The 27,318-nt window shown below is 45.2% G+C and overlaps 1 protein-coding gene across 1 annotated transcript in view; it reads left to right on the top strand.

The window, feature by feature from the left end:
* POLDIP3 (DNA polymerase delta interacting protein 3) overlaps positions 1-27,318 on the top strand; it is a gene marked incomplete in the record, with an annotated part of 573,953 nt that overhangs the window by 14,665 nt on the left and 531,970 nt on the right. The window contains 1 exon segment of the mRNA XM_073592662.1: positions 15,595-15,757. Within this exon segment, the coding sequence (XP_073448763.1) occupies positions 15,595-15,757 (163 nt within the window).

Here is a 27,318-nt window from a genome sequence, read left to right as displayed (position 1 = left end):
GCTCTAACTAGTCTTAATTGTCCATGGTCTATGGCATCAGGCAGAATGGTGGAAGAAGGCATTTCAGGCTGGTCGTCAAGCACATCCGGGCAGACGGCTGGCATGTCAGAGTCATTGAGCTGGGCAGCGGACAGGAACAAGCCGAGCTGGGCAGCAGACAGGAACAAGCCGAGCTGGGCAGCAGACAGGAACAAGCCGAGCTGGGCAGCAGACAGGAACAAGCCGAGCTGGGCAGCAGACAGGAACAAGCCGAGCTGGGCAGCAGACAGGAACAACTTGAGCTGGGCAACAGGCTCCGGGTCATCGAGCTGGGCAGCAGGCTCCGGGTCATCGAGCTGGGCAGCAGGCTCCGGGTCATCGAGCTGGGCAGCAGGCTCCGGGTCATCGAGCTGGACAGCAGGCTCCGGGTCATCGAGATGGACAGCCGGCTCTGGAACATTAGGCCGAACAGCGAGCACCGTAAGGGCAGGCCGGATTACAGGCACCGGCTCAGCAAGCTGGTTAACGGACCCCGGCCCAGTGGGCTGGGTAACAGGCCCTGACTCAGCGAGCTGGACATCGGGCACTGGTTCGGCAAGCCGGATAACGGATACTGGCTTGACAGGCAAAGTGACGGACTTTGGTTTAGCAGACTGGGTAACGGGCACCAGTTCAGTAGACCGGGTAACGGGCACCGATTCTTCAGACTGAGACACTGGCACCGAAACCTCAGGCTGAGATACCAACATCACGACATCAGGCTGGAAGACAGGTACCAGGATATCAGGCTGGAGGATGGACACATCAGATCGGAAAGCAGGCTCATCAGGCTGAACAGGGGGCACATCAGGCTGGAAAGTGGGTACCGAGACATCAGACCGGGCAGCAGGTGCTGGAACTTCAGGCTGGACCGCAAAAACAGGCGCTGGCACATCAGGCAGAACAGCAGGTACTGGCACAACAGGCTGAACAGGTACATCGGACTGGTCAGTAGTCGCTGGAGCGTCAGACTGGAACATGGACACTGGGATTTCGGGCTGAGCAGCAGGCACTGGGACCTCAAACTGGGCAGCGGACACAGGCATTGGCACAACTGGCTGAGTAGCAGACACTGGCACATCAGGCTGGAAAGCGGACTGGAAAGCCGGCACCGAGACATCAGACCAGGCAGCGAGTACTGGAACTTTAGACTGGGCGGCAGACACAGGCGCTGGCACACCGGGCAGAACAGCAGGTGCTGGCATACCAGGCTGAACAATAGGTACATCGGACTGGACAGTAGTCACTGAAGCGTCAGACTGGAACATGGACACTGAGATGTCAGGCTGAGCAGTAGGCACTGGGACCTCAAACTGGACAGCAGGCACAGGCATTGGCACAACAGGCTGAGTAGAAGACACTGGCGCATCAGGCTGGACAACAAACAGAAGGTCATCAAACTGGGAAGCGGGCACATCAGACTGGAACACTGGTAGCAAAACTTTAGGCTGGAACATGGACATAAGGTCATTAGACCGGTCAGCAGGCACTGGACTGTCAGGCTGGGTGGCAGGCACTGGACCGTCAGGCTGGGTGGCAGGCACTGGAACGTCAGGCTGGGTGGCAGGCACTGGAACGTCAGGCTGGGTGGCAGGCACTGGAACGTCAGGCTGGGTGGCAGGCACTGGAACGTCAGGCTGGGTGGCAGGCACTGGAACGTCAGGCTGGGTGGCAGGCACTGGAACGTCAGGCTGGGTGGCAGGCACTGGAACGTCAGGCTGGGTGGCAGGCACTGGAACGCCAGGCTGGGTGGCAGGCACTGGAACGCCAGACTGGGTGGCAGGCACTGGAACGCCAGGCTGGGTGGCAGGCACTGGAACGCCAGGCTGGGTGGCAGGCACTGGAACGCCAGGCTGGGTGGCAGGCATCGAGACATCCGGCTGGGTAGCAGGAGCAGGTTGGGTTACTGGCAAGATGGTGTGGGTCGGGAAGAATTTTTGTTTCTTTTTTGGTTTAGCCCGTGCAGTTTTGTATGTAGGTGCAGGGCTGTAAGAAAAAAAGGTAGCTGGATCGAAGGAAGACCAAGGAACTGTAGCTAGAGAAGGGTTTTGTGGGACTGTTACAGGTGGAGGAGAAGAGACAGGTGGATTGAAGGCAGGATAGGTGCGACACTTGTAGACTGGGTGGTAGTATTTGGTAGGGGGCTGATTAAACTGGGCTGTAGCTGAGGTTGCCATAGGTGACGGGGAGATAGGTTTTTGGGAAGGCAGATGATTAATGGCAGAGCTGGAATATTGTGGCTTAGCTAAAGACAGGAGATCTGACCATGCCTGCAGCACAGGTTGAACAAACACTGATTCACACACAGCCTGACTAATCAAGGATTGCACCGACTGGATGCAATTGGACAACACTTGCTGTGAACAGGAGGAATAATGTTCCATAAAATAGGCTGAATCATCCTCTAACAACCAAACCAGGGATTCAACTTGGCCATAATTGAAGGGGGGCGAAAAATCATCACTTCCCTCGGGAATGCATGACAGGGTTGGTTTTGCACATAACTGGATCAGGGTCTGAACATCTTCAAAAGACATATACCCCTGATCCACTAGGGAATGAGCTGATCGGATAGTTTCCATCAGCTGGTCACTAGTCCACCCTTTTAAAATCTGGCGACAATATTCACCATCCTCTTCTGCTAGCAGAGAATAATAAATGATTTCATCGAAATCCATATTAGCAGACCCGACAAACCAGGATGGTTTCCTTAATGCAGCCACGTCTGGTCAGGGATGGCCTTGGTATACTGTCAGAGGATTTAGTAGACCAGACCGTGTGGACTGCACAGAGGAAACCAGAAACGCATGTAAGTGAAATAATGGTGTTTATTAAACAAGTGACAAGTAAAAGGAATATAAACAGTGCAAAACCAACACAACAAACCCACTACAATCAACAATATATACAAGTAAAAGGAGATACCGGAATCGTAAACAAAGCCAGGCCAAGGTCATACACAGGGAGGTCAGCAGATGGGCAAGGACGGGAAACCAGCAGGACAGGGAGAGGATGGATGGTTAGGCTGCAGGACAGGGATCCAAGGGAATCAGGAGGGACAAGAACAGGATGGGCTTGGGATAGGGATCGGATCAGAGCAGAGCAGGACAGAAACAGGTTCACGATCAGGATACAGGCAGCAAGGTCAGGGCGCAGAGAGAAAGATACCAAGGCAAGCATATGAGGGCTTGCCGGGTATTTATAGGACTGACTATGATTGACTCAAGTCACACCTGAGCGCAGGGAGTGTTGTCTGCTCCATACTGCCAGGATCCATCCGCTGGTGGACATCAGTACTGCGGCCAAAAGATGAAATGACACCAGCAGGGAAATATTCTCCTGACAGTTTAACACTGCCAGGAGACACCTGCTGGTGGACCCCAGTACTGCATGCCAAACGATATATCTTACCAGCGGATGGACCCTTTCCTGACAGGCCAGGAGCAGAGTCTGAATTAATTTTATTTAATATATGGGGGTGTAGTATGCCCTGTGGACTATCTTAAACTGAATAAGTCTGTCTCTCAAGGAGACTAGAGAGTTGAAGGGAGAGTCCCATATATTATCCCAATCATCCTCATTAAGTTCAGGGATATCCTTAGACCATTTTGATCTTAATTTCTCTAAATCAGGGAGAGAGGCAGTTATTAAGTGAAGATACAATTTAGATGCGGCATTCTTTGTGCAATCCAACCTAAGAAGCTTCTCTAAGGCAGATTGGACTAGTTGTAGAGGAGAGACTGAGAATTGACAGCTGAAGGCATGGGAGAGTTGAAGGAAACGAAAAGAATACGACTGAGGGATATTGAAATCAGAGATTAATTGGGAAAAAGAAATCAAAGATTTATCCAAAATGATCTGTGTCACTGTTTTTATCTTAAAATTAGTCCAAGCATAGGGGTCGGGTAGTGAATAGAAATGCTCCAGAGTGGGATTTAACCAGAGGGGAGCATTAGGTGATATTGCCTGTAGGGGATATCGTTCAATTTTGAGGCCCTCTCCCCATACACGTAGCGTGGTAAGCATAGATGGTGTCAATGAATATGGAGCACGAGGGCCCCGAAAGATCAAAAATTTCAGCGCCTCTAGGGATCCCAGCACTGCTGCTTCTACCTGAGTAGCAGAATTTGAGGTATCTGGGTTAAGCCACCAGGCCGTAGTTACTAGCTGAGAAGCCAAGTAATATTTATGGAAATCTGGACATGCCAGGCCACCTTGGGAGGTTGGGCGTACCAATGTTGCCCAGCTATACCTAGGGGGCTTTGATCTCCATATGAATGCTGAGAAAATACGATGTAGCCTTGCAAAGAAAGATTTAGGGATCCACTGGGGAGAGTGTCGAAATAAATATGTGAATTTAGGTAATACATTCATTTTTATTAAATTTATTCACGTTCCTGAATGCAGCACAGATACACCATTTCCTTCACTCTATACCCAATCCTCTGAACTTCAATAGACAGTTGACCACTTTCGAGGAGTATTGCTCAGGGACGGATCAACTGCCCCAAGTTCTCTCCAAAACGTACACAATCCTGAACACCCCCCCCGAAAAACCACCACTACCATGCCTAGCAAAATGGGAAACTGATCTCCAATGTACCTTCACAACACCACAAAAACAAAATATAATAGGTCTTGCCCTCAAATCATCGCTGTGCACCAAAATTCAAGAGACCAACTTCAAAGTACTGACGAGATGGTATCTGACGCCTTAGTCGTCTACATACCATCTTTCCCGACACATCAGAACTCTGCTGGAGATGCCAAAAAGAAATAGGGACAATTTTACATATATTCTGGACTTGCCCTAAACTGACAGAGTTTTGGACGACTGTCCGAACTATCTCCCAAAAATTTACAAACCCTTCAATCCCGAATGAACCAGCGTTTTTTCTGTTACATGTGTCAACAATATCCACTAGAGTCTATAAAAAATCCATTCTGCGACACCTATTAAATGCCGCTAAGTCATGCATTCCCCTGTTCTGGAAGCAACAAAAACCCCCCAACCACTGTGACCTGGCTAAGGAGCACAAAACAAACATGAGATATACAAAAAGACATGGGATCTTTGGAATATGTTTATATTCTCAAAAGAAGGACAAGCTTCATATGGAACATCCTCTGCATGCAAGCAAAAATCAAAGTAGCCCTGGACAGCCATACCTTTCCCCTTCTCTCTCTTATCTCTAGCTGCTACGCTCTATATCCCCCCTCCTTCTTTTCTTTCTTCTCCCATTCATTAAGGGAAAATTGGAAAATAGGATTGGATGACCCTATTTCTAGAAGGATCACATTACACAAGTTAATTAAGTGATAAGTTGATATATAAAAATGCAAAATGTTTAGGAAAAAGATCGCTTGCACACGTATACTCGTTCTTGTTTACATCCTTGTCTGATGTGATCTGATGACACTAGGCTGTGACCTCGTCTTTGATGACTGTTAATATTGTATTATTGAGGCACCGCCCTTTCCTGAGGTTTAACCACTTGCTTACTGGGCACTTAAAACCCCCTCCTGTCTAGACCAATTTTCAGCTTTTAGCGCTGTCGCAATTTGAATGCCAATTGTGCGGTCATACAACACTGTACTCAAATGAAATTTTTATCAATTTTTTCCCACAAATAGAGCTTTCTTTTGGTGGTATTTGATCACCTCTGTGGTTTTTATTTTTTGTTAAAAAAATTGAAAAATACCGAATTAAAAAAAAAAATTATATATTTTTAATATTTTGTTATAAAATTTTGCAAACAGGTAATTTTTTTCCTTCATTGATGTACGCTGATGAGGCGGAACTGATGGGCACCAATAGGTGGCAGTAATGAGCACTGATGGGTGGCAGTGATGGGCACTGATGGGTGGCAATAATGGGCACAGATTGCTTACACTGATGGCAGCACTGCTTTGTGGCACTGATTGGCACCACTGGTGGGCATTGATAGGTGGCACTTGTGAACATTGATAGGTGGCACTTGTGGGCATTCATAGGTGGCACTTGTGGACATTCATAGATGCAACAGCTGGGCACTGGCAGGTGGCGATGACAGATGGCACTGGCAGGCTCAGATGAGGCATATGTGCCTCCTTCCTCTTCGGAACCGATGTCCCTTTAACATAAGTCGGTGATCGGCTTTTTTTTCCTCCTCACGCTGTCAGTGTGAGGAGAAAAAGAAACCAATTAATGAACTTTTGTTTACATCATGTGATCAGCTGTCATTGGCACATGATAAGGGGCCGGGATTGGCCCCTTACTCGGATCTGTGATCATCCGAGTCTCCGTGCGTGCACAGGGGAGGACGTCCCATGACGGCCTCTCGGAAATTGAGGTCCGCGCTGTGGCCGTCATTCGGCTATGGCCTGGACCTCAAGTGGTTAGTAAAATAATATTTGAAGAAAAAAACTTGGATTGAGAGTAACTTAGTCTGAGAGTGTTTTGCAAGACAAGCAATTTTTTTTAATAAATTTTGACTTGATAAACGAGCGATGTCTTGATATACAAGTAGCGTCATATCACAACTGTGTATAAAAGAGAAGAGAGGTGCCTCCAAGTGTAGCAATATGGTTACATTTAACAAAGGTACAACTCACGTGGTTGATGATAAAAAAAGGCACATCTTATGCCGCATACAGACGGCCGGAATTCCCGACAGAAAAAATCAGATGGGAGCTTTTGGTCGGATATTCCGACCGTGTGTATGCCCCATCAGACTTTTTCTGTCGGCATTTCCGATGGACTTAGAGAACATGTTCTAAATCTTTCCGTCGGAAATGCAAACGGAGGTTATCCCATTGGCAAGTCCGACCGTGTGTACGGGGCATAAGAATGCAGGCCTCCGGGGTAAAGCTGTCCATATAGACCGTCCTCCACACCGCCATTGACGTCATCCTTTCCATGCTGCGCTCCACGAGCACTTCAAGCCTCGCTTTCAGATCGCTCTACTGCAGGGTCATCTTCCCGGTCATGATTGCAGACTGACATCGGTGAGAGCTGGTGGTTGCGAAGGACGGTCTATGTTGACAGCTTTAGGGTGTGGAGAAAGGAAGCACCACCTGAGTGTAGTATTAATATTACTAATATTATATTATTAATATTATTATTATTATTAATACTACACTCAGGTGGCGCTTCCTTTCTCCACCCCCTCTTGCAATACCACAGAGCCAGCTCTCTGAGGACAGCAGCCGCCTTTAGGACCAACCACCCCACTAGTCAGCTCTTCATATTCTGAACGGCCAGAGACTATATTAACCCCTGGACTGCCGTTACTATGGCCATGGACTTTATGCTTGGCTAACTTTATATACCCCCAGTATTGTATGCATCTTTTGTATATGCGTTTACAGTTATCATTACCTTTATGTTGACAGCTTTACCCCAGATGCCTGCATACTTAGATGTGCCTGTTTTATTCCACAAACATGTGAGTTGCTAAATGTTGTACTTTTATTAAATGTAACCATATTTCTACACTTAGAGGCACTCTCTTCTCTTTTATACTTTGTAGCTCCTGCTGATCTTGCTTCCAATCCCCTTGTGGAGTCTGCTATTTGTGAATGGACATTATATGGTTACACAACCTATCACATTGCTATAATCTTTTTATAAACTATAGACTATAAACTGAAGGATTTATGAATAAATGGTTGTGGAACAAATCATCTGAGTTTCCATTATTTTTATGGGGAAAATTGCTTTGATATACGAGTGCTTTGGATCACAAGCATGTTTCCAGAAGGAATTATGCTTGCAATCCAAGGTTTTACTGTATTTCCTTGACAGTGTCAGGAAAGGACTCACCTGCTGGTGGCACTGTGTCTCTCAGATCCATAGGCTGCAGTTCTGGTGTCCACCAGTGGGTGTCTCTCAGGAGCCAAAAGATCATCTCATGTAATCAGTCATCACCTGATGCTTGTTGCAGGATGTGTATTTAAAACCCTGCCTCTGCTCTTCATTCCTGCCTTGTGTTCTGTCTCCATGTGCCCCTGACCTGTGTTCCAGTGTTCCTGCATCCTGTTTCCTGATCCCGACCTTACAGCCTGATCCCTTCCCACCTGCTCTCTCTGTCTCCTGTTACCTTCTCCCTGTCCTGTCTTGCTGCCAGCTCCCTCTGCTTGCTCTCCCGTGTATGACCCTGTGTAATGCCCTGTACACACGGTCGGACTTTCCGACGGAAAATGTGCGATCGAAGCTTGTTGTCGGCAATTCCGACCGTGTGTGGGCTCCATCAGACTTTTTCCGTCACACAAAGTTTGAGAGCTGGCTATAAAATTTTCCGACAACAAAATCCATTCGCTTAAATTCTGACAATTCTGACGCACAAAGTGCCACGCATGCTCAGAATAAATTCCGAGGCGGAAGTGCTCGGTCTGGTAAAATTAGCGGTCGTAATGGATATAGCACTTTCGTCACGCTGCAATGTTTTAAATTATTTAATGCAGAGCACTCTCTTCTTCTTTATAATGCTAGAAGAATGAAGTTGTTTTGCTGCTCATATTCACACAGAGTTCTCACAAACTTATTTCTTCGTTATTTCTCGTGATTTCATGAATATAATATTTTTATTCGTCAGATCTACCGAATAATTTTTTGGGTTTTATGTTTTTAGATTTTTTATTATTTGTTGTTTGCTTTTTTAGTCCAGATCTCCTGTTTTTTTATTTCTTTTTTTTCTGGTGATCTCCATATTTGTTTTGGGTGTGTTTTGTGTGTCAAGTTACCTGGTGCTTAAAATTTTTTGGGGGGTGCAAACAAACTGAAAAATTCTGAAAAAAACCCATCAATCGCAGCCACTGTGCCATCAAACGCAGCCACTGTGTCATCAAAATGCTGCCACTTTGTCATCAATCACAGCCACTGTGTCATCAAAACGCCGCCACTGTGTCATCAATTGCAGCCACTGTGTCATCAATCGCAGTCACTGTGTCATCAAAACGCAGCCACTGTGTCATCAAAACGCAGCCACTGTGTCATCAATCGCAGCCACTGCGTTATCAAAATGCAGCCACTGTATCATCAAAACGCAACCACTGTGTCATCAAAACGCAGCCGCTGTGTCATCAATTGCAGCCACTGTGTCATCAAAATGCAGCCACTGTGTCATCAATCGCAGCCACTGTGTCATCAAAATGCAGCCACTGTGTCATCAAAACGCAGCCACTGTGTCATCAAAACGCAGCCACTGTTTCATCAATCACAGCCATCGTGTCATCAAAACGCAGCCACTGTGTCATCAAAACGCAGCCACTGTGTCATCAATTGCAGCCACTGTGTCATTAAAACTTAGCCACTGTGTCATCAATTGCAGCCTCTGTGCCATCAATCGCAGCCACTGCGTCCACTGATTCCATACACCATGATTGTCTCCTTAATAGCATCCAGCATCTCTTTGAACAAGGGGGGAAGGGTGGCAAGTCATCAAAGAAGGATACTCACAGTGATTTGAGGGGCTGGAAGAGGATGTTGTATGTGCTAGGGGCCACTTTGGGAGCAGAGAGGATTTGTGCTAGAAGGGGGGTCTAATTTTATATTCAACCCCCCTTCTAGCACAAATTTTCTCTGCTCCCAAAGTGGCCCCTAGCACATACGGCATCCTCTTCCAGCCCCCCAAATCACTGTGAGTATCTTTCTTTGATAACTTGCCCCCTTCCCCTGCAAGTGTCATATTCAGACCTCACCTCAGATCAGCACGTCCTGTTGATGTTGTGTTCATTCTCCTCCCCCTCTGTCTCTGTCTGTGTATAGGAAGGCACTCGGAGGTGGCTTCACTCTGTGTGTTAGTGTGAGACAGGAGGTGGGGAATGGGGAAGAGAGGGACAGATGCAGCTGTGCTGTGCTGGAGCTCACCCTCCTTGTGACTGCTAGATAAACCAGACCGGAACCCGTCCCTCATGCTGAGTAGCGGCGTGCTCTCTTACCTTCCTCCTGCAGCTCCACTCGGGCCGAAGAACGGAGCTGCCGACGTCACTTCCTGCTTTTGTCTGTTTCACGAAATCCAGAAGTGACCTCAAGATTTGAAAAGCAATGCTTCCGCCCATAGAATCACACTGATTTTACGGGCGGAAGCTACTCGGCGCTTTGTATTGAGCTGTAAGGCGGGTTAAAAGCCCGCAAATGAAGCACCACGTGATTGCATTGACATGGCACTTCCCATAGTGCACTGCGCCCGGCACCACAGTGCGCTTTGTTAAAGGAATTTTTTTTTTGTTCTTATAGGGGCCGTTTAAGTGTTAGTGTTAGTTTAAAAAAAAAACTTTATTAGGGGTCATAACCAAATAAAGAGGGAGGCAACGCTGGTGAAACTGCTGAAATAGAGATCAACTATTTTAACGCAAAATTGGTGGCCTGAGGAGTCCTTATCTAAGGTACAATCTGGTGCAGAAGTTCAACAGATCATGAACACCAGCAGATGACATCTATGTCCCCAGGCTGTGGTCATACAAGAGCCTGCATCTTTTGTCAGACCAGACTGAACCCAGGTCATCACTTTCTTGTCTTCCTTCCACTCTTCCTTCCAGGCTGTGGCTGTGGTGTTGGAGGTGTGCAGGAGGAGGATGATACACCTCACACAGGTGGGTATTGGGTGTGATTTGGCCCCTCAACTCCATATTTAATGTTTTATAAATTATTTCCTCACACATGAGGCGTTGGCCCTCCTGCATGTCCTGCAGTTTGGTGGCAGCCATGGAGGCAAAGGCCTCTTCACGAATGTGGGTGGTTCTGAGGGCCGCAGAAGCCTCCCCAATCAGCCTGAGCGCTGACTCCTCCACATTACTCCCCTTCCTGGGTCTTTTGGTTGGAAGGCGGAGGGGAGGGACCTGGGATTCTGTGAGGCTCCTACTGGGCCCGGCCACCTCCTGGCTGACACTAACCTCCTCCTGGCTGACACTAACCCCTGCCTCCTCCTGGCTGCCACATTCCACAGCCTCCTCCTGTGTGCCACATTCCACAGCCTCCTCCTGGCTGAGGTCTTCCTGTGTATGAAAAAAGGACATAGTTTTAGTTTTTGGTTCATCAATCACACACAATTTTCAGCTCATGACTGTTGCAAATCAAATGTTAACAAATATAAAAGACTATCATTCTGACCCCAGCATTTTTCATTCTTGTCCCAATCATTTTTGGCCACTACTGTCTATTGATATGTAAACACCTTTATTAAATCAGCAATTAGTGATCAATAATAACATCTAGTAAACATCATTTATTTTTTGACAAGAAATCTGTAGAACAATGCTATACCTGGCTCAAGCTGGGCTCCTCCACTTCTTCCTGGCTGGAAGGCCCAGGTTATTATTATTATTATTATTCAGGATTTATATAGCGCCAACAGTTTACGCAGCGCTTTACAATATAAAAGGGAGACAATACAGTTATAATACAATAAAATACAAGAGGATTAAGAGGGCCCTGCTCAGAAGAGCTTACAATCTAATAGGGTGGGGCAGGTGGTACAAAAGGTTGTAACTGTGGGGAATGAGCTGGTGGAAGTGGTAGGAGATTAGTTGGAGACATGATAGGCTTTCCTGAAGAGATGAGTTTTCAGGGATCGCCTGAAGGTAGCAAGAGTAGGGGATAGCTGGATAGATGGAGGTAGCGAGTTCCAGAGGATGGGAGAGGCTCTGGAGAAATCCTGAAGATGAGCATGGGAGGAGGAGATGAGAGAGCTTGAAAGCAGGAGGTCTTGAGAAGAGCGAAGAGGTTGATTTGGGTGATATTTGGAGACAAGATTAGTGATGTAGCTTGGGGCAGAGTTGTGAATGGCTTTGTATGTTGTGGTTAGAATTTTGAATTTAATTCGCTGGGTGATTGGGAGCCAGTGTAGGGATTGGAGCAGAGGGTAGGCAGACACTGAGCGGTTGGTAAGGTGGATAAGTCTGGCAGCAGCATTCATGATAGACTGAAGAGGGGATAGCCTATGTAGAGGTAAGCCAATGAGAAGGGAGTTGCAATAGTTAAGGCGAGAGATAACAAGGGAGTGAATGAGGAGCTTGGTGGTTTCATTTGTTAAAAAGGGGCGAATTATAGAGATGTTACGGAGGTGAATTCTACAAACTTTTGACAACGATTGGATTTGAGGCTGAAATGACAAGTCAGAGTCTAGGATTACACCTAGTACACTGGCGTGAGGGGAGGGACTGATGGTTGCATTGTTGATTTTGATGGAAAAGTCATGGAGGGGGGCACGGGCGGGGGGGAATATTAATAGCTCAGTTTTAGAGAGATTTAGTTTAAGGAAGTGGTGCGACATCCATGCTGATATGTCAGTTAGTAAGTTAGTAATGCGAGAGGAGACTGAAGGAGTGAGGTGAGGAGTAGACAGATAGATTTGGATGTCATCAGTGTATAAGTGGTATTGGAAGCCGTGGGCAGTTATTAAGTGACCAAGGGAGGAGGTGTAGATAGAGAAGAGAAGGGGTCCAAGAACTGAGCCTTGGGGGACCCCCACAGAAAGGGGCAATGGAGAGGAGGAGACAGAGTTGTAGGTGGCACTGAAAGAGCACTGTGATAAATAGGCAGAGAACCAGGATAGAGCAGAATCTCGGAGGCCAAGGGAATGTAGTTTATTGAGAAGGAGCGGGTGGTCAACAGTATCAAAGGCCACAGAGAGGTCAAGCAGTAGGAGTATGGAGTACTGGCTGTTGGTTTTAGCAGTTATTAAATCGTTAGTGAGTTTTAGTAAGGCAGTTTCCGCGGAGTGCTGCGAGGGAAAGCCAGACTGTAAGGGGTCAAGAAGGTTATTTTCATTGAGGTAGGAGCTAAGATGGGTTGTAGACTAGGTTGGACATCGGAAGCCTCAGCTGGGGTGGAAGATAAGGGTGGAAGGAAGAGTGGAAGGTAGGGTTGAGAGGGATTCCCTGACTTCAGTCTGGTCTGACAGAAAATGCAGTCTCTCATAGTACCACAGCCTGGGGACATAAACATCATCTGCTGCAGCTCCTGATCTCTGGGAATCCTAGACCTTCTTGTGCTCCCTAAGATATGTGCTCCACAGGCCACCGATTTTGGCTTTTAAATAGGGGATGGCCTTGGGGACTTGCATCTGCAACAACTCCAGCAGTTTCTCCAGTGCTGCCTGCCTCTTTTGTTTATGATTATAATGCGGGTGTTTGACCTGCCACAGACAGGGCAGCTCCCTGTACTTGTCTAGGAATATTGGGAGAAAGCTGTGGTCTTTGAACCCATCCATTTTATCTGCAAGACACAACACAAAACAAACCCTAATATCAGGCTAAACTCTCCTAATCTTGTCCCAATATAGGCCTCAATCTATAAGCAGTATAGGCCCAAGTTAAAATTGGGGAGGAGCGGCGTGCTGACGTCACCACTAACCACGCTGATCCCGGAAGTGACGGGCAGCAGTCTGAAGTCAGCCGGCTATTGGTTTTAAACGAGTCTTTTACACTACGATATTGTAAGTGCATTTCTTTATTATTTTAATAAATTGGTTAAAACGTGTTACGCTATGGAAGCCTCTTTTATACATTTCTTCATGAGGGACGAGTGCCCATCCATCATCTAGAGGATTCTCGGTGAGGGGACACATTGGGATCCGTCTGCATAAAAGACCTGGGGCTGGGGTAGATAGCCACACGCCTACACGCCTACACGCCTACACGATCTCCTTAACAAGAGATCAAAGGAGCTGGTAAGGGGCAGCATTTATATAGGTGGAGGAACCCTTCTGTCATCACGCTTTCCTGGGTGATATGGTCGCATGTTGCACACAGCATGGATGCTTGTCATTTCGTCCTTTGAAAGATTACTCTGCCAGTGAACTTTTTACTCTATGTACTTTGGAATTGGACTGTATATGTTCATTGATCCATGGGTCATTTCATCACATTTGATTTATGATGACAATCAAGTTTTATTCTTCACTGTTAGTCACACTATATTGGGTGCAATATCTGTATATATAGAGGTGATTACTATATTTTCATATTATTTGCAGCGCAGCTAGTTTTGCTTTTTTTGGTTTATTCAGTGGATGTGTCTCACATTTTTAGTTGCAGCTATACATTTTTCACATTATATACACACTGTATATTCCTGTATACAGTTTTTGGGGATAGCGCAGTAATTTTACCTGGTTAAGTTAAAATTGTACCTTCGTTATCACGATTGGTGCTTCCGCTACTACTTCCTCCGCTCACAGATCGTACGTACCACGCACACGTGTTACGCTTTATATACACTGCGCATGTGTGAAACTCCGCTCACCCCTGACGTTCTTTTTTAGTCCATTCCCTGCCCCTTCTCTTTCGTCACAGTGGGGGAGAGCACATGGCGGAAACAGAGCAGGTGCATGATAATAGCAGCAACGAGGAGGAGGACGAAAGCTCGGAGCCAGAAACATCCTGATCCTGCAGGAGATTTAAGGCATCAAATATGACCTTTGTAGAGAGGGTGGAGATGGTGGACATCTTGAAGAGGGCTGACTATGATGGGAAGTATGGACCTTACCCAAACCCAAATGTGAGAGAGGCCAAGATCATGGCTAAAGTTGTGAAGAGTCTAAATAATGTGTCCAATGTGATGTCTGGGTGGCACAGTGGTGTAGTGGTAGCACCCTCACCTAGCAGTAAGAAGGGTCACTGGTTCAAATCCCAACCACGACACTACCTGCTTGGAGTTTGCATGTTCTCCCTGTGCCTGCGTGGGTTTCCTCCGGGTACTCCGGTTTCCTCCCACACTCCAAAGACATGCTGGTAGGTTAATTGGATCCTGTCTAAATTGTCCCTAGTATGTATGAATGTGAGTTAGGGACCTTAGATTGTAAGCTTCTTGAGGGTAGGGACTGATGTGAATGTACAATGTATATGTAAAGCGATGCGTAAATTGACGGCGCTATATAAGTACCTGAAATAAATACTGTATTTATCGGCGTATAACACGCACATTCATTTTAAGAGGGAAGTAGCAGGAAAATTATTATAAATTATAAATAAGAAACTTTGAAGCAAAATAAGGGTCAGTGCCCATCTGCAGCCTCACCATTGCCATCAATGCTGCCTGATCAGTGCCCATCTGTGACCTCACAAGTGCCATCAATGCAGCCTCATCAGTCCACATCAATGCAGCCTCACTGTTGCCATCAATGCAGCAGGCTTTACCATTGGCATCAGTGCAGTCTGATCGATGCCCATTTGCAGCCTAGAGGGGACAGGGAGGGGGGCGGGACGAGCGCCGACAGATTACATACAGTGAGAATTTCCTATGATAGACAGATCAGTGGTCCAATGGCGGCCCAGGAGATGGGACTTCCTGTTACAGAGGCCGCCAAGTAAACAGGAGATTCTCACTGTATGTAATCTGACGGCCCTCGTCCCACCCCCCTCCCTGTCCCCTTCGAGGCAGCTAAAATTGAAGTATTGGCGTATAACACGCACCCGCTATTTGCAGCCGATTTTCATGGTGAAAAAGTGAGTGTTATACGCCAATAAATACAGTAAATGTCTTACTTTTTGATGTAATATCCGCTGATATGTATTATTAGCTTGTTCCATTCCTTCCCCCCCTTTTTTTTAAATATTTTGTAACTGTATTTTTTGTATTGAATCTTTTCTCAGACGGAGATAAATAAAAACTTTTCTGTTAAAAAAAAAGTTGTGAAGAGTCTGCACAGGAATTTTGGGGTACGGCGATCCAAGAATCAACTGAGGAAATGCTGGTCGGACCTGAAATTGAGGGAGCATGATCAGTATAGAAGTATCAGGAGAGTGCTGCAAAAAAGTAAGTAGTTGTCCTGTGTTCCGATTCTTTATTATTATTACGTTCGTGCTACTCCATGTGCTCTTCTTTACTGTTGTACAGTTTAAAATGGCAACTTTCATGTTCATGGGCACATTAATCGTTAGTAGGAAACATTATTCGTTCGGCCACTAAAATATGATGTTTTGTGCAGATGCAGTTCAATACATTTTTTTCTGGCCTACTTCTATTAAAAAAAGTTTGTTGTCAACCCCCGGGCCGCGGCCCACTACCGGGCCGTAGCGTCTTTGCAGCCGGGCCGCGGCAGGCAGCATGACATTTTGGGGCACCGGTGAGAAAAGCGGGCGGGCGAATGACAGAAAGGGCTGGCGAGCAGAGATGACATCTCTCTCCGCCCGCATAGCATCACCGCTCTTCCGCCCTCACAGCGTGAGGAATGTCGGCGGTGCAGCAGGGAGCAGAGAGATGACATCATCTCTCATCGCCCGCCCCGCATCTCTGCTCTCCTGCCCTCATTCAAGAACGATCACTGGACCAGTGTCACCAATGCAGTGAAAATCCTCATCTGGTGGCACTGGCAGGTGATGTGGAAAGTGGCATTCCTCATTTGGTGGCAGGCAGTGTGGCAAGTGGCATTTCTCATCTGGTGGCACAGGCAGGTGACGTGGCAAGTGGCAATTCTCATTTGGTGGCAGGCAGCGTGGCAAGTGGCATTCCTCATCTGGTGGCACAGGCAGGTGACATGGCAAGTGGCATCCCTCATTTGTTGGCAGGCAGCGTGGCAAGTGGCATTTCTCATCTGGTGGCACAGGCAGATGATGTGGCAAGTGGCATTCCTCAACTGGTGGCAGGCAAGCGTGGCAAGTGGCATTCCTCATTTGGTGGCAGGCAGTGTGGCAAGTGGCATTCTCATCTGGTGGCACAGGTAGGTGACGTGGCAAGTGGCATTCCTCAACTGGTGGCACAGGCAGGTGACGTGGCAAGTGGCATTCTTCAACTTGTGGAACAGGCATGTGACGTGGCAAGTGGCATTCCTCAACTGGTGGCACAGGCAGGTGATGTGGCAAGTGGGATTCCTCAACTGGTGGCAGGCAAGCATAGCAAGTGGCATTCCTCATCTGGTGTCAGGCAGCGCGGCAAGTGGCATTCCTCATCTGGTGGCAGGTGACGTGGAAAGTGACACACTCAGGGCTCCAACTGATTCTGCATTATGGTGAGTGGAACTATTTCATTTATATTACAAAGTAATATAAGAAATAATGCACTTCATTCATTCTGATACTATACCAACCATGGTGCTGTGATGATTGAAGTACCAACAGCAGAACACCAGCTATTGCCCCGATAAATTGCCTGCGAAATTCGCCTACCCCCCCACGTGTGCGTACATTCCCCCCCCCTTGCCGGGCCTTGGCACAATTTTCTTCCACGCAGCCGGTCCCGGTGCCAAAAAGGTTGGGGACCACTGGTTTAGATGGGTTTGTAACTAGAATGAAATGCAAACTAGATTCTGTGTAAGGAGAGGACACTCAGCAGCTGTTTACACATCTGGACGCAGGAGCACTAGTGTGGGACACCAGAACACCCCCTTTTTAGTAGGGGGTCCCACACAGGTGCTCCAGTGAATACTATAGGGGTGTCTCCATCTGTGAAACTTCCACAAAACAGGTAAGTATTCCAACTTTAGAAAGGGAAAAAAAAATCATGTTTTCAGCTTGGAACTCTGCTAAAACAGACAATTGTACTCGACACTTCCAAGCAATGTTTCATATTCCTATTTCTGCCATCAAATATCTGTGTGCTAAGTATACCTTTTTTTTATCACATAGGGGAGAAAAGACTTGGTACATCAGAGACCAGGGACTCCACACCTCTGGAAAAAGGGGAAATCCCCCAAACCCAACCAGAGGAGGAGGAGGAGGGAGACGTCTTTGAAATTGGCGAAATTGTCACCACAGCAGGTAAGTGTCTGCGACCACAGCTTCAGGTAATAGATGGATGCCTGCATATTTATAATACATAGTGTGTTTTTTTGTTTATTTTTAGGTGATGGGGATGTTGTGGAAGAAGAATCGCATTTCACAAGTGAAAGTGCCCAGATCCTCATCGGGGAGATCATTATCATTACCCATTGGGTGCAATTGCAATTTAAAACAGCTAAAGGAAAACATCAATGATGTTCAAAAAAAAAAATGAAGAACATCATTGATGTTTTAGGGAGAATCTAAAACACCTAACTTTATTCTATTTTTTTGTGTGGTTTTTATGACAATTTTTTTACGTATTTTAAAAAAGAGTGTGTCAACATATGCTATCTGCCATCAGGGGATATCAGTGTACGCGTTTTGTGGGTGCAACCCCTTCCTCGCTACTAAAATAGCTGAGAGGAAGGGGTTGCGCCCCAAAACCCGTCCATTGATCCCCCATGATGGGCGCTAGCACATGTTGACATTAGGCATGGGATCAGGAGGGAAATCAGCATTTTGAATACCAACTTGTGTGCATCTTCAAAATTTGGCTTTTACAGGGGTGACATCACCCCATCTGATGAAGGCAATATCAACCCAGTTTCGACATGTCTGATATTGCCTTCACTTTATAAAAGTTGAACTTTGTAAGTTCCAGAGTTGTGTATTGTTTTATGGTTTTAAACATGCCTGTTTTACCTATAAAAGGCCATTTATCATTAATGTGACCTAAAAAAAGTTATTATACAACAAACATGTTGGTTTGTTCAAAAACCCTTTTATAAACGCACATGTGATTGTGCTTTGAGTAAAAAGTTTGATAATCAACAATGTGTGGCTTCTTCTTTCAATGCTCAAAAGCAGTTTTTGGAATAAAGTTGTTTTTTTCAGTGACAATGGGGGTTATTTACTAAAGGCAAATCCACTTTGCACTACAAGTGCAGTTTCAGTGCAGTCTCAAGTACACTTGTAGTGCAAAGTGGATTTGCCTTTAGTAAATAACACCCACAGTGCTTTATAATTTTACACAATTTTACACAATCACGCCATTTTCATTACTCCCCAAATTTCGGTCATGGTGCTGAAAATGATGAATATTTTTGTCAGTAATGCATTACATACATTAACAACAAAAACAAGGTGTGTGTAGCAGACCCACAACATAATATTAATAGTTAGCCAAAGAAGAGGTTGTTACCTCATGTCTCAAAGAAATTTTGTTTGCACTGTTGAAGTTTTTCTTTTTGGCCAAAAAAATAATACCATTAAAAGATAACCGAGGAGACAGCTAAAAGAAAGCCAGGCAGTAAATCAAAGCAAATATTACTTCAGTTTCTAAGATATTTTTATTTAAAAAATGTCTCAGACATTGTCTGGCATATCGATGGCCCCCCTACCCACAAAGTATTCAACGTATCTTAAATGGACCTCGCGGGCACTCTGGGGGGGGGGGCAAGCCAGGACAGCCAGTTTCATGCGCTGTCAGGGTTGGTTCATTATGAATTCCGGCCTCAGGCCCAACTGAGGCAGCATAGTTCAAAGAATTTCTCCTTAAAAAGTTGTGTAGAACACAGCAAGACAGGATGACGTGATTCAGTTTATATTCCGCCATGTGTATTGGTGTAAGAAATAGGCGGAACCGGCTGGCCATTATTCCAAACATATTCTCCACCACTCTTCTGGCCAGAAGATTAAAAACCCTCTGGTCCGGGGTGAGGGTCCTCATAGGGAATGGCTGCATAAGATGGTCCCCAGCGCAAACGCTTCATCTGCAACAAAGACGAATAGGAGTCCTTCCGCATTGTCTTCTGGAGGTGGCAAGCCCAAGCTGCCATTCTGGAGATGCCTGTAGGACTCTGGCCGGGGCAATGACTCCACCATCCGACATCCGCCCATTCTTCCCCACGTCCACATACAGGAACTCGTAAGTAGCCGACACCACCGCCAACATCACAATACTATTGAACCCCTTGTAGTTGTAATAGTATGACCACCAGTTGGGGGTGGGACGATGTGGACGTGTTTCCCATCAATTGCCCCTCCGCAGTTAGGAAAGTCCCACCGCTGGGCAAAGTGGGAGGCCACAGTCTGCCATTCCTGTGGCGTGGAAGGAAACTGTGGAGTCAAATAAGAAAACAAAAATTTGTAATTTTGCACATAAACATTGAAAGCAGATTAAACACAAACATTCTTGACCAACATCAGTAGAAAACATTTATTTTATGGAGTATTTAAAGACAAAAGTATAAGGTCCACCTATCAGATTCCTCACCCCCTGTGATGGCCCATTGTAAAAAATGTTTTTTTGGGGGGGGGGAGATGTTTTGGACAGGTAACCGTCTCCACTTCATTGAGAGCTGAATGCATAAATAATGTGTGTTGCTTTAGCCAGTCCCTCCTTACTTACACTATTGGCAGCCCACTGGACTGGTAAGAAGTGTCATAATACAAAAATATAAATACACACTGTACAAATTGAAGCACATTTTTACATTCTGCTATTACCTATCAAGATAATAATAGGAGAAAAAAACTTTAAACAGTACCATTTGAAAGTATTCAGGCAGGCCCCTTCACTACATGCTTTGGGGAATCCATCCATAAATATGTATAGTGTGTATGGGTTTGGCAAAGTCAGCAGATAAAGTATTGGTATCAGCTGACTTAGCGGTTGGGGGAGGGAGGGTTCCAAATGATTTTGGGAGCTCAAAAAAAAGCCTCTGGCACTCTGCATGAATTTAAGGACACAAATATCATTTGTACACATTTTAGGGGTGTTTAGGGTAAAGCACTACAATGGAGCTGACAAAATACATTGTTAAGTGACTAGACAAGGTGGATATGGGCCCAGGAGAGCATGCTGGTGAGGTTAGTGAAGGCAAATATGCATGAAGAACAAAAAACAAACTTTAAAAAATTCCAACATGCATGAGGACAAAGGGACATTCACAGCATATTACAATCATGGTAATTCGGGAATTATGAAAGAAATACAAAACATTAGCAAACATTAAATACATAGAATGTGATGTTAACCACCTCAATACTGGTCACTTTCACCCCCTTCCTGCCCAAGCCATTTTTCCGCTTTCAGCGCTGTCACACTTTGAATGACAATTGGGCAGTCATGCAACGCTGTACCCAGACAAAATTTTCATCATTTTTTCCCCACAAACAGTGCTTTCTTTTGGTGGTATTTGATCACCTCTGCGGTTTTTAGTTCTTGCACTATAAACAAAAGAAGAGGGACAAGTTTGAAAAACACAATATTTTTTACTTTTTGCTATAATAAATATCCAATTTTTTTTTTTTTTTTTAAACAAATTTTTTCCTCAGTTTAGGCCGATACGTATTCTTCTGCATATTTTTGGTAAAAAAAAAATGCAATAAGTATATATTGATTGGTTTGCGCAAAAGTTATAGCGTCTACAAAATAGGGGATAGTTTTATAGCATTTTTATTATTATTATTTTTTTTTTTACTAGTAATGGCGGCGATCTGCAATTTTAATCGTGATTGCGATATTGCAGCGGACATATCATACACTTTTGACACATTGGGACCATTCACATTTATACAGCGATCTGTGCTATGAAAAAGCATTGATTACTGTATAAATGTGACTGACAGGGAAGGGGTTAACACTAGGGGGTGATCGAGGGGTTAAATGTGTGTCCTGGGAGTGATTCTAACTGTGGGGGGAGGGGACTGACTGGGGGAGGTGACCGATCGGTGTCCCTATGTACAAGGGGCACACCATCGGTCTCCTCTCCTCTGACAGGACCTGGATCTGTGTGTTGACACACACAGATCTATGGTCCTGCTCAGTTACTGGGCAATCGCGGGTGCCCGGCGGACAATGAGGCCCCCGGGCACGAGCATTGGATCCCCAGTGACGTGGCGTGTGCGCACGCCCCCTAGTGGCCCGGGAAGGCGATCATGTCATATGACGGCGGCCCAGAACAATAGCTGCCTCGTACCACCGTCATATGACAGTGGGCGGGCAGCTAGTGGTTAAAGGAGAAATCTTACCTTAACCACTTCAGCCCCGGAAGGATTTACCCCCTTCCTGACCAGAGCACTTTTTACAATTTGACACTGCGTCGCTTTAACGGCTAATTGTGTGGTCATGCAATGCTGTACCCAAAAGAAATTTGCGTCCTTTTGTTCCCACAAATAGAGCTTTCTTTCGATGGTATTTGATCACCTCTGCGGTTTTTATTTTTTGCGCTATAAACGGAAAAAGACCGAAGATTTTGAAAAAAAACGATATTTTCTACTTTTTGTTATAAAAAAAAATCCAACAAACTCAATTTTAGTCATACATTTAGTCCAAAATGTATTCAGCCACATGTCTTTGGTAAAAAAAATGTCAATAAGCGTATATTTATTGGTTTGCGCAAAAGTTATAGCGTCTACAAACTAGGGTACATTTTCTGGAATTTACACAGCTTTTAGTTTATGACTGCCTATCTAATTTCTTGAGGTGCTAAAATGGCAGGGCAGTACAAACCCACCCCAAATGACCCCATTTTGGAAAGTAGACACCCCAAGGAAATTGCTGAGAGGCATGTTGAGCCCATTGAATATTATTTTTTTTTGTCCCAAGTGATTGAATAATGACAAAAAAAAAATTACAAAAAGTTGTCACTAAATGATATATTGCTCACACAGGCCATGGGCATATGTGGAATTGCCCCCCAAAATACATTTAGCAACTTCTCCTGAGTATGGGGATACCACATGTGTAGGACTTTTTGGGAGCCTAGCCGCGTACGGGGCCCCGAAAACCAAGCACCGCTTTCAGGATTTCTAAGGGCGTAAATTTTTGATTTCACTCCTCACTACCTATCACAGTTTTGAAGGCCATAAAATGCCAGGACAGTTCAAACCCCCCTCCCCCCATGACCCCATTTTGGAAAGTAGACACCCCGAGCTATTTGCTGAGAGGCATGTTGAGTCCATGGAATATTTTATATTTTGCCACAAGTTGCGGGAAAATTACAAACTTTTTTTTTTTTTTTTGCACAAAGTTGTCACTAAATGATATATTGCTCAAACATGCCATGGGCATATGTGGAATTACACCCCAAAATACATTCTGCTGCTTCTTCTGAGTATGGGGATACCACATGTGTGGGACTTTTTGGGAGCCTAGCTGCGTACGGGCCCCGAAAACCAATCACCGCATTCAGGATTTCTAAGGGCGTAAATTTTTGATTTCACTCCTCACTACCTATCACAGTTTCGAAGGCCATAAAATGCCAAGATGGCACAAACCCCCCCAAATGACCCCATTTTGGAAAGTAGACACCCCAAGCTATTTGCTGAGAGGCATGGTGAGTATTTTGCAGCTCTCATTTATTTTTGAAAATGAAGAAAGAAAAGAAAAATGTTTTTTTTTTCTTTTTTCAATTTTCAAAACTTTGTGACAAAAAGCGAGGTCTGCAAAATACTCACCATACCTCTCAGCAAATAGCTTGGGGTGTCTACTTTCCAAAATGGGGTCATTTGGTGGGGTTTGTGCCATCTTGGCATTTTATGGCCTTCGAAACTGTGATAGGCAGTGAGGAGTGAAATCAAAAATTTACGCCCTTAGAAATCCTGAATGCGGTGCTTGGTTTTTGGGGTCCCGTATGTGGCTAAGCTCCCAAAAAGTCTCACACATGTGGTATCTCCGTACTCAGGAGAAGCAACAGAATGTATTTTGGGGTGTAATTTCACATATTCCCATGGCATGTTTGAGCAATATATCATTTAGTGACAGCTTTGTGCAAAAAAAAAAAATTGGCTTTTTCCCGCAACTTGTGTCACAATATAAAATATTCCATGGACTCGACATGCCTCTCAGCAAATAGCTTGGGGTGTCTACTTTCCAAAATGGGGCCATTTGGGGGGGGATTTGAACTGTCCTGGCATTTTATGCACAACATTTAGAAGCTTATGTCACACATCACCCACTCTTCTAATCACTTGAAGACAAAGCCCTTTCTGACACTATTTGTTTACATGAAAAAATATTTTTTTAAAGAAAGAAATAATAAAGAAAATTACTTTATTACCCCCAAACATTATATATTTTTTTTAAAACAAAGGCCCTACAGATTAAAATGGTGGGTGTTTCATTTTTTTTTACACAGTATTTGCGCAGCGATTTTTCAAACGCATTTTTTGGGGAAAAAACACACTTTTTTTTTCATTTTAATGCACTAAAACACACTATATTGCCCAAATGTTTGATGAAATAAAAAAGATGATCTTAGGCAGAGTACATAGATACCAAACATGACATGCTTTAAAATTGCGCACAAACAGTAGTGGCGACAAACTACATACATTTTTAAAAGCCTTTAAAAGCCTTTACAGGTTACCACTTTAGATTTACAGAGGAGGTCTACTACTAAAATTACTGCCCTCGATCTGACCTTCGCGGTGATACCTCACATGCATGGTGCAATTGCTGTTTACATTTGACGCCAGACCAAAGCTTGCGTTTGCCTTTGCGCAAGAGCAGGGGGAGACAGGGGTGCTTTTTTTTTTTTTGCTTTTTTTTTTTTTGCTTTTTTATCTTATTTTTAAACTGTTCCTTTCATTTTTTTTAATCATTTTTATTGTTATGTCAGGGAATGTAAATATCCCCTATGATAGCAATAGGTAGTGACAGGTACTCTTTTTTGAAAAAAATGGGGTCTATTAGACCCTAGATCTCTCCTCTGCCCTCAAAGCATCTGACCACACCAAGATCAGTGTGATAAAATGCTTTCCCAATTTCCCAATGGCGCTGTTTACATCCGGCGAAATTTAAGTCATGAAATGCTTGTAGCTTTTGGTTTCTTAGGCCATAGAGATGATTAGAGCCATTCTGGTCTCTGATCAGCTCTATGGTCAGCTGGCCGAATCACCGGCTGCATTTTCAGGTTCCCTGTTGGGACAGGAGAGCCAGAGAAAAACATGGAAGACGGTGGGAGTGGGGGACATTCCCTCTCACTACTTGTAAAAGCAGTCTAGAAGCTAATTAGCTGCTAGGATTACTTTTACATGAAAGCTGACCACTGGCTGAAAAGAATGATACCAAGATGATACCCAAACCTGCAGGCATCATTCTGGTATAACCACTCAAAGTCCAGCAACATACCAGTACGTTGCTGGTTTTTGTTGGGCATATATTGTAATCTTTTTTTACATGCAGCCTGTGGACTGAACGAAAAAAAGAGATTGATTGGCGGGTATGCCCACAATTAGAATACCTCCCTTCATCCACCCACTTCTAATGATGGGCATACATGCACCATTAATATATGCCGAAGCATGGGGGCATCCGCCCCAAAAGTTAGGCGCAAATCGCTCCTCCGCCCCTGCTGCCCCCATGCTTCGGCATATATCACCTCCAACAGCGCTGGAGTCATGGTTTTATGTATCCTGGGAGCAAACGCTGTTGCTGTCAAGATAAATAAATCCGCGCTGCAGCTGAATGGTGTACCTGAAAACAAAAAAATGGTTAACAATAAAACACAGTAAACAGTAAAGTATAAAAAATTGCATACTTGAAAAGCAAACATGATAAAACATAATAACAATAAAACATTGCAGAATAGAATACAGTAAAAAAGAGAAGAACAATAGAGAGAGAATAGAGAGAGAGAGAACAATAAAACGAAAACTATTTTTGTTTTTTTTTGTTTTATATATTTTTTTGTGTTTTTTTTTTTTTTACACTTTCTTTTGTAACTGTAACTTTTATAACTGTAACAGGTTCCAGGTTCGGGTCTCTCAAAATGCGATGGCATCTTGGGAGACCCTGTGAAAGTGTGCCTAGTCTGTGCAATGCTGTACCCTACGCTAATACTCAACTAGTGTATGCGTGAATCGTCTCTCACCAAACTTTTACTAACACGAGATTAGCAAAAGGAGCCCAAAGGGTGGCGCGCTTGGTATTGAACTGCCCTTTTATAGTCCCGTCGTACGTGTTGTACGTCACCGCGTTCTGGACGTACGGAAATTCTGACATTAGTTAATTAGTTAATTCTGACAACTTTGTGTGAGCGTGTGTATGCAAGACAAGTTTGAGCCTACATCCATCGGAATGTGCAATAGTGTGTACAGGGCATAAGAGTCCAGGGCGCCAACCCGCACTTGCGCAGAAGACTTGATGGAAAAAGGCGGGAAAATACCCAGAGGCGCAAAGGATCAACCTGATGGAAAAAGGCGGAAAAATACCCAGGAGGCGCAAAGGATCTACCTGATGGAAAAAGGCGGGAAAATCCCCAGGAGGCGCACAGGAAGTGACCTCAAACTTCCCTATATAAGCCAAGCCCAGACACTGCCAAATTGCTGGATTATCTTCAGTCCCCCTTGCTCCTGTGCTAGTGTCACGTACCTGAAGGGAGACTGAAATGACGAGGTCAGCCTCTCTTGTATCTCCAGCCCAGGTCCCGCTGAGAGTGAAACAGAAGTAGCCGAGGGACAGGAGGCACATGAGTGTCTGCAGATGAAGACCCGGAAACCTGTAGCAGGAAGTCGCAGCTGGTCGCAGGACAGTAGTTGCAGAGCAGGAAGTTGCAGCTGGTCGCAGGACTGTAGTTGCAGAGCAGGAAGTTGCAGCTGGGTTAGTTAACAGGCGGGCAGCAGGGTACCGGAACATCAGGCAGAGACAAGTCAGAGGGGAAGCTGGGATTGTTAACAGACAGGCAGCAGGATACCAGAACATCAGGCAGAGACGAGTCAGATGGGAATCAGGAACCAGAGATCAGGTATAGCAGAGTCCAGAGCAGGGTCAACAGGAGCCAAGGTCAGCAATGGGAATCAGACAGAACAAACACAGGTTTCAGGATAACAGGAGCACAGCTGAAGACCAGTCAGCACAGATCAGTGGTTGGGGCTCCCTTTAAGTAGGCCGTTAGGCGCCAATTGGTGCTAGGGACGTGCTCCTGCATGTTCACGCTCATAAACAGGCACGGCATTTGCAGACACCCGTAAGCTTGCATGCATGCCAGTGATTCACTGGTTTCCTTACATTGCCCCCCCTAAGGACACCCTCCGGATGCCCACTATGGAATTCTTCTCAGGATGGAGGCGAAAGATAGGCTCGAACCAATCGTGGAGCGTGCACATTAGAGCAAAGTTCCCATGAATTATTTTCAGGGCCATAGCCCTTCCACTTAATGAGGAACTGAGTTTGGCCCCTTCTCTTCCTGCAATCTAGGACAGCTTCCACCTCAAATTCCTCATTCCCTTCAACCAGCAGTGGAGCAGGAGTCTCAGGTTCTTGCTCAGGAAAGGGATTAGCCACAGACCGTTTCAAGAGGGACACGTGAAAAATGGATTTTTAAAACAGCTTACCTGTAAACTCCTTTTCTTGGAGTACATCATGGAACACAGAGCACCATAGTAATGACTATCTGGGTTATATGCTACCTTTAGGTGATTGGACACTGGCAACCAATAGTAAGAAGGTTCCTCCCATATAACCCCTCCCATACAGGAAGTACCTTTAGTTTTGTAGTAAGCAATGAAGATCCCAGAAAAAAGAGGGGAGGGACCTCTGTGTCCCGTGATGTACTCCAAGAAAAGGATTTTACAGGTAAGCTGTTTTAAAAATCCATTTTTCTTTATCGT

This window comes from Aquarana catesbeiana, linkage group LG07 (assembly GCF_042186555.1).
Source record: "Aquarana catesbeiana isolate 2022-GZ linkage group LG07, ASM4218655v1, whole genome shotgun sequence".
Taxonomy (NCBI): Eukaryota; Metazoa; Chordata; class Amphibia; order Anura; family Ranidae; genus Aquarana; species Aquarana catesbeiana.
The sequence above is the reverse complement of the archived record's forward strand: the minus strand, read 5'-3'. Positions and strand labels throughout refer to the sequence as shown.